Source organism: Cannabis sativa, chromosome 3, assembly GCF_029168945.1.
Source record: "Cannabis sativa cultivar Pink pepper isolate KNU-18-1 chromosome 3, ASM2916894v1, whole genome shotgun sequence".
Classification (NCBI taxonomy): Eukaryota; Viridiplantae; Streptophyta; class Magnoliopsida; order Rosales; family Cannabaceae; genus Cannabis; species Cannabis sativa.
The window spans coordinates 51130340-51145574 of record NC_083603.1 but is presented as its reverse complement, the minus strand read 5'-3'; the positions used below and the strand labels follow the sequence as shown (position 1 = coordinate 51145574).

Genomic DNA, 15235 nt, shown 5'->3' with positions numbered 1-15235 from the left:
CTTATTATGTTTTTTTTTTGTTAATGAAGTAATGGACATTTGTCATTCTATATATGATTCTATAAATAATGGTGATGATATGTGTTTGGTGGATAGCGCAACCACTCATACAATACTTAAAAGTGATAAATATTTTTCAAATTTATCAAGAATGAAGGCAAATGTTAATACAATATCAGGCACTGCAAATTTAATTGAAGGCTCCGGAAGAGCTATTATATTGATGCCTAGAGGAACAAAAATTATTATAGATGATGCCTTATTATCCACCAAATCAAAAAGGAATCTGTTGAGTTTCAAAGATATACGTCGTAATGGATATTATATTGAGACAATAGATGAAAATAATTTTGAATATCTTTGCATTACATCTATTGTTTCAAGAAAAAAATGCATATTAGAAAAATTACCTGGTTTGTCTTCAGGTTTGTACGTTACACGTATAAGTACAATAGAAACTCATGTTATTGTGAACGAGAAGTTCACAAACCAGAAAAATTTATTTGTTATTTGGCATAACCAGTTAGGCCATCCCGGTTCAATTATGATGCGTAGAATAATAGAGAACTCACATGGTCATCCATTGAAGAACCAAAAGATTCTTTTATCCATTGAGTTCTCATGTGCTGCTTGTTCTCAAGGAAAGTTAATCATTAAGCCCTCACCGGTAAAGGTTGGAATTGAATCCCCTGCATTTCTTGAACGAATTCAGGGCGACATATGTGGGCCTATTTGTTGGAATTTATTTTACCAGGATCTTAGATCTACTCACAAGTATGTTGATTAACACCCTAAATATGAACTTTCTAAAACGATGAAATAAACACATATAAAGTTTAGGAAACCTTACAATGGGTGCAGCGGAATATAATGACTCCTTCCGTTCAGATATCTAGCCCTTGATTCCTTTCTGTAGCAGAGCATTATCAATATCTGAACCTGGATCTCTTTCTCTGAATCTTTGATGCTGAAACCTCCTTTTGTTGAATGTCTTTCTTCACAATCTTCCTCACTATGATTGAGGTATCACTTGGTGTGTGTGGGCACTACTCATACACTAAGGATTTCGAAATTCAAGAGGAAGAGAGAGAGAGTGGATTCGGCCAAAGATAGGGAGAGAGAGAGGCTCAATTTTTTCTGAATCAGAAGTGTCAGAAGAAAAGTGTAATTTTCCTGAAGCCTTCACTATCTATTTATAGCATTCCACTAGGGTTAGGTTTGAATTATTTGGCATTAAAATAATGAAAATATCAGAGGGAAAAACCCTACAAAAGTGGTCAGCCCTACTTAGTGGATTTGGGCCTCACTTTTTGCAATTTTACAGTTTTACCTTTTCTGCATCTGATTTTCTCAAAAACGCCAATTTTCTAATTCAACCATTTAAATGCCAATTCTAACTATTTAATAACTATAAATAATTATTAAATAATATTGTCATTTATCATATTTATTAATTGAACCATACAAAGTATCATAATTAACAAATATGCCCCTATAAACTCTTTCTTTACAATTTCGCCCTTACTTAGTGAAAAATTCACAAATAGACATAGTCTAATTTGAGAATTATAATTGATTAATCAAAACCAATTATATGAGTCTTACAAACAATATTATCTCAACTAGTGCGGGGACCATGGGTCTATATAACCGAGCTTCCAATAAGTAGATCAAGAATTTAGCACTAAAATTCACTAACTTATTAATTCTTCGTTGAATCCACGCATAGAACTTAGAATTGCACTCTCAGTATATAGAATGCTCTATATGTTCCACCATATAGACACATCATTAGTTATCCATTGTTATAATCCTAATTTGATCACTGATCCTCTATATGAATGATCTACACTGTAAAGAGATTAAATTACCGTTACACCCTACAATGTATTTATTCCTTAAAACACTTGACCCCGTATAAATGATATTTCAGCTTATGTGAAATGAGTACTCCACCATTTATGTTCGTTTGGTCAAGCTCGAAGGAGATCATCCTTTGCTTACTATTCGCCAGATAGAAGCTATAGATTCAATGTTTATGATAGCGCTCCCACTCAATTGCACTACCGTGTTCCCAAAATGTACGTATCACCCTGACCTAAAAGTAGGCTTAACTAACAAATCAAAGAACACGAATAGCCTCTCGAGATTGAGCCTAATCATATCAGGATTAAGATCATTTGATCTAGGATCAAGTAGGCGATATTGACTTGAATAGATATTACGGTAAGTTTAATAAATTTAAGTCAAAGTTCAATATCGGTCCCTTCCGATGCATACTCCATGCATCCAACCTGAGCTTTACTTTAACCAATGCTCTGGAAAGAACATACCACTTCTCCAAATGCAAGTAAACTCTGTTGTAGATTATCATATCAGTAAAACCCTATGTCTGATAAATCTAGGAAACTTTATTCACATAGTCATGTTTACTTTCCAATGTGTTGACGGCACAATAAACAGGATCAAGTATGTGAAAAGGGTTTCAGATGAATTTATACATTATGAACATATAATCATGAAATAAATCATGTGAACCATGCAACATTAAATGTTATTCCTGATCTATATTAATAAGTAAATCTGATTATATTGAAATGAGTTTTATTTAGGGCATAAAACCCAACAAACTCCCACTTGCACTAATATAAAACAAAAAGTGCGTTTCAAATAATCTCAACACCTTGATATACAAATCAAGTGTAGTAGTAGTAAACTCCTCGTAATAGGATCTGAAAGGTTGAATTAACCACAACCTTTTCTCCACCATTACTCTTCCTTAATCACAAAATCATTGATAATGTGAAATTCCTCTCTATATGTCTACTCTCTTGTGATACTGGATTCTATACATTTGGCAACTACTTTTGGTTAATCAGGAAATTAACACTAGTAGTTTAAGGCAATTTGGAATGGTGCCAAAGATGTATAGAACTTTCCTTAGACTGAATAAGTACCTTTCCTGCAGCTTTAACATTCAGTCTCTCTCTGGTAGACCTAGAGACTTCAGATAGGTTTTTACACTTCTCCAAAATCATTATTCCACCCCCAGAGTAACCACCATCTTATCAGAAAGATTTACTAGCACAAAGGCAAATTTCGAAATCTGATATGGTGTAGTCTAAGAGTTTTAAACACACCCTTATAGACTAACATATAGTTCCTCTTTTTAATCTTAGGATTTACTTGATTGTCTTCCAATGTTCTTTTCCTGGATTAATCTAATACCTACTCATTACTCCCACTCAACAGCAGGTGTCTGGTCTAAGGCATACAAAAGCATATCTAAGACCTCTCACTGTTGATTTAAGAAATTCTTTCATGGCTTTATCTTTTCTGGAATAGTTGAGACTTTTCCTTAGATAAATAAAATCTATGCCTAGAAGTCGAGAAGCTTCTATAGATTGCCATTAGAAAGAAAATGCTTCAGCATCTTACTAAAGTAAGTTGCTTGCATTAGAGTAAGTAATTACCAGGTATACCATAAGCCATAGGTTTAGATAAACTCAAACCTATAATACTAGGAACAGGAAGTTTGTTAAGTCCATTGAATAGACTTATTAACTAAAATTTCCTTTTATGTCCTTGTAATAGAAAACTTTAGGTTATTCCATGTGAATGGATTAAACCATAGTTCTATTGGCTTTCTTCTTAGTTTCTTATCTTGACAATCCATTACTTGTTTAAACTCACAATGGATTTTAATCACTAGTGTCTCCCAAGTCATAAGAAGGTGAGTTCCTAGAAACTCTCCCACTACGACAAGGTACCGTGAATTATGTCGAAGAAAACTAAATGGTATTGATCTCTTCGGTTGTGACAAGACAACAGAGGTAGTGGGATCATCATATGTTATATAAGATGATAGAACACTTTTAGAATCAAGAAAAATATCTCCTTTATTTGCTACTTGTTTTTCAGACTTAGTCATTATCTTAGAAAAGTAGTATTTGTTTGAACAAACACTTTCTTATCTATTGACTATGGGATGGTCCACCCCTAATCACTTAGAATAGCTAACAAACCATGGTTAACAGTTCTAGCTTTTCTTAAGATTTTGATTAGGTCATCCATGAATCTAGTAATGATTTACATTAAGTATACAATCATTACATCATTCTGAAATTGTATTACCATAGAAGGAATTAGGCAACGACTAGTAACTAATCATCATCATGCAACTCGAAATATCTAGGGAGGTAAGTTTGGATTTAATTCAAAAATCAATTTAATGATCTTTGAACTGCATATCAACTAACTATTTCTCCACCCCTATCAGTTCGCAAGATCTTTAACCACTTACCTTAATGGTTTTAACCATTGCTATAAATTAATGAAAATTTTCAAGCATTTCAAATTTCTTGCTAAAAGGTATAATCTAGAGTTATCGTTTTAAGAATACAACGAAAAACTCATATCCACCCCTGAATGTACATCCATCTGCGAATGAGATGAATTACTTTCAGTGGATATAGGCATATTAACTCTTTGCAGAGATTGATCTTGTCAAATCCACTATGAACAAGATACAAATGCCATAGATTAAAAAAAATGTGGTAGTGTCTTTTGATGACTTAGGTATAGTTACATCAACGAGTTCATAGAATACTGCAAGTGGATCCTGGTCACAGAATACCTAACTCATATTCCATACAGTTTTAATCCATTAATATAAGATGGATATTAAACACTTGAGAAAGTGTAACTGTATTGTATTCTGGAATTAGAAATATAAGAAAATTTCTATTGGTAATCTAAAATTAAAGTCAAAGACTTAAATTCATACCAAATATAATGAGTAATTCTATCCTTGACCAGCACTACTAATACAAACTCTAAGTCAGATTTGCCCATACAAGTAGGAGATTTCTAAGATTGAGGTTTTATATCAATTGGGAATAGAATTTCGGGATTATAATCATATGCGTCATTAAATTTCTCAAGAGAAAATATAGAATGACATGAAATGATTTATAGACCATTCATCCAATGATATGTTTTGAAGCTAATTCGAAATGAATAAGCTAAGAGGAATTAGGATAATTTCGTTTATAAATAAGAATCCAACGATGCTTCGATTAGCGAAAGACAAATTAATCTTATTTATGTAATCTTCTTGTTTCATATTGTAAAAATACTAGTCTAAGGTGTCATCAATTGATGAACAGCTAGATGTTACATATACAATATTTATCTTTCGAGATCTTACACTATTATGTATGTCTAATGGTGAAAATCCATTAGGGATTTATCTCATTAGATAAACAAACATGTTAGACCAACAATGAAGATTCGAAATTAAACTACAATTTAATAACAGAAAATAACATGGTTCAATATAAATTCATACACAATTCAGAAATTATTAAACATATAGCAAGTAGGAATGACAAGTGAAAATACTAAAACTTACAATACTAAATAATTTCTAAGGTTTTTCAACAAACTGATACAGTGTCCCGTTTAGGCGAGAGTCAAAGCATCATCCATTGAATAGAGTTGTCAGCTCATCTAAAATGATAACCATTCTAGCAACCTTTTATTCGATCAAGATTGGAATTTAGCGTTGTCCCGTTTAGGCGAGAGTCAAGGCAATTTTATCTTACGAGCTTCCACCATTGTTTCATAATTTGCAAGTCAAGTATGGTCGCCACCATTAGGGTGATCTATACCATACAAAACACTTACAAACTACTTATCATTCGAGATTAAACGGTGCGAAATTGCTAATGAACGTTCCTCCCTTAGGGAGGATTACTCACTAAAACAAACGCGGTGTAAAACCCACAATGGAGATCGAATGTCTTAATAATAAAGCTCATTATTTAAAAAGAGTTGTATTTTCTTTGATTCTCTTTATTTATTCTATTTATTTTAAATATATATTTATTTAATTAAAATTTCCAATTTAGAATGAAAAATTCTAAATATAAATTTTAATTTAATATTTATAAATTTTACTTAGATGGTTATGAAATAACATGAATTATTTCCATCTTAGTAATAATTTCCAATAAATATTTAGAAAAATATTCAATTTAAGTTGTTACAAAATTAATTTAAATTAATTTACAACTCAAATTTTATTTTCTATAAATACATATTGCATTTCGAAAAATGAAAGTATTTAAGAATACAATTTTCAAAAAATGCATGTTAAAATAAAAAATAAATCTTGGAAAAATTATTCTAATTTAATGTTGGCCCAAAATTAATTAATAAAATTAATTTACAACAAAAAATATAATTTTCCTATTTAATTAAATATATAAGAAACATTTTAAATATTTAAGTATGATGATGAAAATCAACTTAAATATTAATTTTCTATTTAATTAAATACACTAGAAAAATACTTCAAGCAAAAATATCATCTATCTAGATTTTCCTTTGACTAATTAATTCAATTTCTAATAATATACTTTAATTCAATTTATTTTAAATTAATCAATAAATGAAAAAATCATTGATTTAAGTTGATCCAAGAATTAATTAAAATAAATAATTAATTTACAACTTAATCTATTTTTCAAGATAAAATTTGAAATTCCAGCATTTAAGAAATGCAATATCGAAATTTGATTAATAAAATAAAGAAAAAATATATTTTGAAAATTATTTAAATTTAGTTGAAAAATTAAATTTCAACTAAAAATAATTTTCTATTTAATTGAGTGTCATGAAAAAGAAATATTTAAGTATCATGATGAGAATCAACTTAGATATTTAATTTTCAAGTTAATTAAATTCAAGAAATAAATAATTAAGTGTAGAGAAAGCTTAATTATTAATCTCTAGTTTAATACTAGGAAAAATATACTTAAAATAAATTGTACCAAAATTAATTATATAAATAATTAATTTCACAATGTATAATATTTTCCTTTTAAATATTAGAAATAATAAGTAGTCTAGAAATAACTATCTAGAAAATATCTTATTTGACTAAGTATCTTTTCCACAAAATTTGAAAAAATATCTAATTTAGGTTGTATTAGAAAAATCTAGAACCTAAATATTTTTCAAATTTAAATTTAATTAAATATCAAAAATTAAGTTGTAACCACTTAATTTGAAAATATTCCATTTTAAGTTAATATTTGAAAAGAGATTAACTTAAAAAATATCTAAAGAATCTTAATAACCAATGCCTAAAATTCCTCAACTTAATTTTGAAATTTGAAATTCAAAAGATATTCAGATTTAAGTTGATTAGTTGTAGATAACTAAATATCAACTTAAATAGGAATATTTAATGAAAAAATTAAATTAAGCTCTAGAAAGAATCTAGATGGTTATAATTCTATATTTAATTAAATACAAGAAAATACATATAGTTTAGCTTGGAATAAAAAATTCATTAAACTATAATTTTCTTAAATTAATTTCAAAATAAATGAAATTAATTATGTTGATAATCAATTTTATTAGGTTAAACTAGTTTAATTAACCTAGTACAGTTATTCAAATCAGGCAAATGGGCCTTCACAATTGGGGTGGTTCATGTGAGGGGGTGCTGGGTTCAGTATGTCGTACCCACTACTATGGCTCCCAACTCTCACACAAGGCCCAAAAGAGAGGAATTTAACCTTAATAAGAACAACTGTTATTAATTGAATATGCCCAAAAACTAAATGGGCTTAAATAAATTCTATCAAGAACTATGATAATTTATTTTAGCAACAGCAACCTATATGCATCTATAATAAAATTAAACACATAGGCTCACACAGGCACACTTTGGATGGGTCCTATCATGTTGCTAGGTCATACACAGATGAAAGAAGATTGTAAATATACCTGTTACAAATTATTAACTTGACCAAGGGAGCCATCAGATCATTAGATCTGGCAAAAAGTAACCATGGCTATTTGCAATCAAGTAATAATAGGTTTTGAAAACTTACACACAAGCTAAAACACATACTCCTGCAACAAGGTTAGCAGGATAGTTGGATGTATGATTTATTTAATTTTAAATTAAATTATTAATTTCGAAATAATTAATAAAATAAATAAAATATTTATTTTCGAAAATTTAAAATAAAATTTGAAATATTCGAAATTTTAAAAAAATTTAAATTTAAAATTAAACCTACAATTTTAAAAAATTAGGTTTCAACTAACCTAAATATCATTTCAAAATTTGCTAACTACTTTTAAAAATTAAATGTTATTTTATAAATAAAAATTAAATAAAAAATTAAAAAAGATAAATAAATATCTTTTTCAGATTTTAAATGTAATTTAAATAAAGGGATAATTGCGGCAAAAGTTCCCAAAAACTTGAGGTTGATGCCGATTAGTCCTCAACCTCAAAAATTGGCGGTGAAAATACCTAAGGTCCCAATTTTTGTTTGTCCGTTGGTCCTTTTTCTAACGGATCCGTTAAACCCAAATAAAGTGCCACGTGTTAATTTTTTATTGGTCCAAATAATAATTTTAATTAAAAAAATTTAAAATAAAATAAAAAACTAAAAAATATATTTTAAAATTATAAATTTATTTTATTTTATTTTATATTTTCTTTTTTTTTATTCATCTTCTCCAACCAGCCATGAAGTTCAACCGGAGCACCACCACTTCTTAACAGAAATGCTAACTCCATTAGCAATAAAGGTCCTCCTATAAGAACAGTAACCCATATATAAATATATATTTATAAATACGAAAGTCGTCACCTTTCCTAAGAACAAAATCATAAAATGAAAAACCCATAAAGATAAAACGCAAAATGCCAACGAATCGAAAGATTAAATATCGACGACATCAAGGTTCCGATCGCAAGTATCGAAGGCGGCTCTGATAAAGAAGGCAATCAAGGTAGAGACCGAAAGCATGACAAGGAATGCCAGAAGCCATCGCTTCTGCGAGGCGACCCAACCAACAGAGTGTTTGGCCATCTGTGAGGGAACTCGAAAACTAAACAAATCTCCCTCCCTAAACTGAGTTTCCGCATTCTAGGGTTTGGATTTGGGTCTAGAAATGGTGAGTTTTACACATTTGGCGAAATGGGGTGGTTTGAGATGAAAATGAATGACGTTTCAGAGAGTTTTGGGGTTTGAGATGAAAATGAATGACAAAATCTTTGCAGAAACAGAATTGAACCCACCAACCCAATCAATCTACCAGAGAATTCTTGTCATGTAAAAGTGAAAAAGAAAGCAAAACAAATCTATTAAATTTGAAATGATTAGAAAGCTTTGAAGATGTATTATAATTACCACAGTATAGAGAAAAAGACCGTTGGGGTTGGCTCCACTAAAGCCAACCAGAACTTCTCTTTTATCCAAAATCACAGTACAGAGTCAGAACCGAAAATAATGCCTAACCCCCAAAACTTCAATTGAGGCAGAGACAAGAGTCAGAGAGATTAAAAGGTTGAAGCTTGAAAATAATGAAGAACAACAGAGAGAGAAAGAGATATGATTATGAAGATGAAGATGAAGACCCCAATAAAGAAATGAATAAAATAAAATAAATTTATAATTTTAAAATATATTTTTTAGTTTTTTATTTTATTTTAATTTTTTTTAATAAAATTATTATTTGGACCAATAAAAAATTGACACGTGGCACTTTATTTGGGTTTAACGGATCCGTTAGAAAAGGGACCAACAGACAAACAAAAATTGGGACTTTAGGTATTTTCACCGCCAATTTTTGAGGTTGAGGACTAATCGGCATCAACCTCAAGTTTTTGGGGACTTTTGCCGCAATTATCCCTTAAATAAATAAAATAACAAAATTTAAAAGTTAGCAAAATATCTTACATCTATTTAAAGTTACATGATTATTGTTATTTTAAATTTAAATAAGGTCAAATTATTTTAAAAAAATTAATTTAAAATATTAAAATCTGACCTTAAATTTAAAAATAAGATAAGATATAATCAAATTTAAAAATAAGATAGATTATTAAGCAAAAAAGATAGATACTAACTATTTTCAAATTCAAATTACACTAATATCTTGAATTAAATTTTAAAAATATTAAATTAATTCAAAATGATAATTAGAATTGAATTAGGAATAGTAATAGTATAAATACAGAACTACACAAAAAATCGGAAGTTAATTCCATGAAAAAGCATGAAAAAACAAAGAAAAACGAAAAAATTGTGAGCTGTACGGACAGTTTTCGCGATCGCAGGAAAATTTCAGCACAGCTCCGATTTTTTCGAATCTTCAAAAAATCATAACTAATTCAAATTAAATCGAAATTGAGTTCTGTAAAAAAGTAATTTGCTTAATTTTTTCCATACTATCCAATAAAAATAATTCCAGAAATAGAATCGCAACTATTTTTCACGAAAATTTACAAACATCAATCAATCATCAAATAACACTCAATACAACATGATACCATCCAAAAACAAACAAACAATCGTTTTAAAGTCCAAATTTCTTGCAAGTAAATCAATTACTATGGCTCTGAGGCCAGTTGTTGGAATTTATTTTACCAGGATCTTAGATCTACTCACAAGTATGTTGATTAACACCCTAAATATGAACTTTCTAAAACGATGAAATAAACACATATAAAGTTTAGGAAACCTTACATTGGGTGCAGCGGAATATAATGACTCCTTCCGTTCAGATATCTAGCCCTTGATTCCTTTCTGTAGCAGAGCATTATCAATATCTGAACCTGGATCTCTTTCTCTGAATCTTTGATGCTGAAACCTCCTTTTGCTGAATGTCTTTCTTCACGATCTTCCTCACTATGATTGAGGTATCACTTGCTGTGTGTGGGCACTACTCATACACTAAGGATTTCAAAATTCAAGGGGAAGAGAGAGAGAGTGGGTTCGGCCAAAGATAGGGAGAGAGAGAGGCTCAGTTTTTTCTGAATCAGAAGTGTCAGAAGAAAAGTGTAATTTTTCTGAAGCCTTCACTATCTATTTATAGCATTCCACTAGGGTTAGGTTTGAATTATTTGGCATTAAAATAATGAAAATATCAGAGGGAAAAACCCTACAAAAGTGGCCGGCCCTACTTAGTGGATTTGGGCCTCACTTTTTGCAATTTTGCAGTTTTACCTTTTCTGCATCTGATTTTCTCAAAAACGCCAATTTTCTAATTCAACCATTTAAATGCCAATTCTAACTATTTAATAACTATAAATAATTATTAAATAATATTGTCATTTATCATATTTATTAATCGAACCATACAAAGTATCATAATTAACAAATATGCCCCTATAAACTCTTTCTTTACAATTTCACCCTTACTTAGTGAAAAATTCACAAATAGACATAGTCTAATTTGAGAATTATAATTGATTAATCAAAACCAATTATATGAGTCTTACAAGCAATATTATCTCAACTAGTGCGGGGACCATGGGTCTAAATAACCGAGCTTCCAATAAGTAGATCAAGAATTTAGCACTAAAATTCACTAACTTATTAATTCTTCGTTGAATCCACGCATAGAACTTAGAATTGCACTCTCAGTATATAGAATGCTCTATATGTTCCACCATATAGACACATCATTAGTTATCCATTGTTATAATCCTAATTTGATCACTAATCCTCTATATGAATGATCTACACTGTAAAGGGATTAAATTACCGTTACACCCTACAATGTATTTATTCCTTAAAACACTTGACCTCGTATAAATGATATTTCAGCTTATGTGAAATGAGTACTCCACCATTTATGTTCGTTTGGTCAAGCTCGAAGGAGATCATCCTTTTCTTACTATTCGCCAGATAGAAGCTATAGATTCCATGTTTATGATAGCGCTCCCACTCAATTGCACTACCGTGTTCCCAAAATGTACGTATCACCCTGACCTAAAAGTAGGCTTAACTAACAAATCAAAAAACACGAATAGCCTCTCGAGATTGAGCCTAATCATATCAGGATTAAGATCATTTGATCTAGGATCAACTAGGCGATATTGACTTGAATAGATATTACGGTAAGTTTAATAAATCTAAGTCAAAGTTCAATATCGGTCCCTTCCGATGCATACTCCATGCATCCAACCTGAGCTTTACTTTAACCAATGCTCTGGAAAGAACATAGCACTTCTCCAAATGCAAGTAAACTCTGTTGTAGATTATCATATCAGTAAAACCCTATGTCTGATAAATCTAGGAAACTTTATTCACATAGTCATGTTTACTTTCCAATGTGTTGACGGCACAATAAACAGGATCAAGTATGTGAAAAGGGTTTCAGATGAATTTATACATTATGTACATATAATCATGAAATAAATCATGTGAACCATGCAACATTAAATGTTATTTCTGATCTATATTAATAAGTAAATCTGATTATATTGAAATGAGTTTTATTTAGGGCATAAAACCCAACACTATTTGCCCACCATGTGGACCATTCAGATATTTTATGGTATTGATAGATGCATCAACTAGATGGTCACATGTTTGTTTATTATCTACTCGTAATGTAGCATTTGCAAGATTGCTTGCTCAAATAATCCGATTACGAGCACAATTCCCAGACTATGCAATCAAGACAATCCGCCTTGATAATGCTGGTGAATTTACATCACAGGCTTTTAATGATTATTATATGTCAATAGGGATAAATGTTGAACATCCTGTTGCTCATGTACATACACAAAATGGTCTAGCAGAATCATTTATTAAGCGCCTCCAATTAATCGCAAGACCATTACTTATGAGAACAAAACTCCTAATTATAGCTTGGGGACATGCTATTTTACATGCTGCGGCACTTGTACGCATTAGGCCAACATCATATCACAAATTCTCCCCACTACAATTGGCTTTTGGTCAGGAGCCAAATATTTCCCATCTAAGAATCTTTGGTTGTACAATATATGTTCCGATTGCTCCACCACAACGAACAAAGATGGGTCCTCAAAGGAGGCTGGGAATATATGTTGGGTATGAATCTCCATCTATCATTAAATATCTCGAACCCACAACTGGAGATGTATTTACAGCACGTTTTGCTGATTATCATTTTGATGAGACAAGTTTCCCAGCTTTAGGGGGAGGGGAAAAGAAACAACTGGAAAAAGAAATTATATGGAATGCACAATCATTATCTCAATTTGATCCTCGTACAAATCAATGTGACTTGAAGTTCAAAGAATAATTCATTTGCAAAATATTGCAAATCAATTACCAAATGCATTCACTGACCCAAAGAAAATTACAAAATCACATATTCCAGCTGAAAATGCTCCAATTCGAATTGAAGTCCCAGAAGGACAATTAATTAATGATTCTAAAGCACGTTTGAACCGTGGTAGACCAGTCGGTTCCAAAGATAAAAATCCTCGAAAAAGAAAGGGAGCAAATAATCAAGATGGCCCTAATGAAGAGGCTGAAAATTTCGAGGAAGATGTTGACATAAACAAATCTATTGAAGAGATTCAAAATTCGAAAATATTAGCAATAATGAGATCTCAATAAATTATGTCAATACAGGAAAAGAATGGAACCGACTCGAAGTAATTGTCGACAATATTTTTGCTTATAATGTAGCGCTAGAAATTATGAATGAAAACGAGGATCTTGAACCTAAATCTATCAAAGAATGTCAAAATAGAAAAGATTGGCCAAAATGGAAAGAAGTAATTCAAGCAGAATTGAATCAATTCAAGCAGAATTGAATTCACTTGCTAAACGCAAAGTATTTGGACCTATACTCCAAACACCTGAAGGTGTGAAACCCGTTGGATACAAATGGGTATGTTTACGTAAAAGAAATGAGAAAAATGAAGTTGTGAGATACAAAGCAAGACTTGTAGCTCAAGGTTTTTCTCAAAGGCCAGGTATTGATTATGAGGAGACATATTCTCCTGTGGTGGATGCAATAACATTAAGATATTTGGTTAGCCTGGCTGTGAGTGAAAAACTCGATATGCGATTAATGGATGTAGTCACAGCTTATTTATATGGATCACTAGATAGTGATATTTACATGAAGATCCCTGAAGGATTTAAGATGCCTGATGCATATAATTCAAGCAATCGAGAAATGTGCTCAATTAAATTACAAAGATCATTGTATGGATTAAAACAATCAGGACGCATGTGGTACAATCGACTTAGTGAATATTTATTAAAAGAAGGATATAAAAATGATCCTATTTGCCCATGTGTTTTTATAAAAAGTTCAAGTCCTGAGTTTGTTATCATTGCTGTATATGTTGATGATTTGAATATTATTGGAACTCCCCGAAAAACTTTCGGAAAATTTGTGGAATATCTAAAGAAAGAGTTCGAAATGAAAGATTTAGGAAAAACAAAATTTTGTCTTGGTCTACAAATTGAGCATTTAAAATGTGGAATTTTCATTCATCAGTCAACTTATACTGAAAAGATTTTGAGACGATTTTATATGGATAACTCACACCCATTGAGTAGCCCAATGGTAGTTAGGTCACTTGATGTAGAAAAAGATCCTTTTCGACCTAGAGAAGAACATGAAGAGCTCCTTGGTCCAGAAGTACCATATCTTAGTGCAATAGGAGCATTGATGTATCTTGCTAATTGTACAAGACCTGATATAGCTTTCTCTGTCAATTTATTAGCAAGATTTAGTTCTGCTCCAACATATAGACATTGGAAAGGGATTAAGCACATACTCCGCTATCTCCAGGGTACTATTGATAAAGGATTATTCTATTCTAATAATTGTGGGTCACAACTTATTGGCTACGCAGATGCGGGATATTTATCTGATCCACATAAAGCCAGATCCCAAACTGACTATTTGTTCACTTGCGGTGACACTGCTATATCCTGACGGTCAACAAAGCAAACTCTGGTGGCTACTTCCTCAAATCATGCTGAGATACTTGCAATTCACGAGGCAAGTCGAGAATGTATTTGGTTAAGATCAATGACACAACATATTCGAGGAACATGTGGATTAACATCTAATAAAGAAGTACCAACAATTCTCTATGAAGATAATGCTGCTTGCATCGCTCAACTTAAAGGAGGGTACATTAAAGGAGACAGAACTAAACATATTTCACCAAAATTCTTCTTTACACACAATCTTCAAGAAAATGGTGATATCGATGTTCAACAAATTCGATCAAGCGATAATCTTGTAGACTTATTCACGAAGTCATTACCAACATCAACTTTTAAGAAGATGGTTCACAAGATTGGAATGCGTCGATTAAAGGATCTCCACGAATGCCAAAATGAGGGGGAGTAATTTCATACTGCACTCTTTTTTTCTTGACTGAGTTTTGTCC

The 15235-nt window shown here is 31.0% G+C and overlaps 1 protein-coding gene across 1 annotated transcript; it reads left to right on the top strand.

The window, feature by feature from the left end:
• Window positions 1-13584: 13584 nt before the first annotated feature.
• On the top strand, window positions 13585-14772 carry LOC133036156 (secreted RxLR effector protein 161-like). Its single transcript, XM_061112653.1, has 2 exons — window positions 13585-13710; window positions 14329-14772. Exons 1-2 carry the CDS (start codon window positions 13585-13587, stop codon window positions 14770-14772), a joined length of 570 nt encoding a protein of 189 aa, XP_060968636.1.
• The last annotated feature ends 463 nt before the right edge of the window (window positions 14773-15235 follow it).

Excerpts from the sequence above, each read along its gene's own strand:
- LOC133036156 (XM_061112653.1), top strand. The coding sequence starts at position 13,585 with ATGGAAAGAAGTAATTCAAGCAGAATTGAATCAATTCAAGCAGAATTG. Across the intron at positions 13,711-14,328 it reads AACCCGTTGGATACAAATGG|TCAACTTATACTGAAAAGAT; the intron begins GTATGTTTACGT and ends TTCATTCATCAG.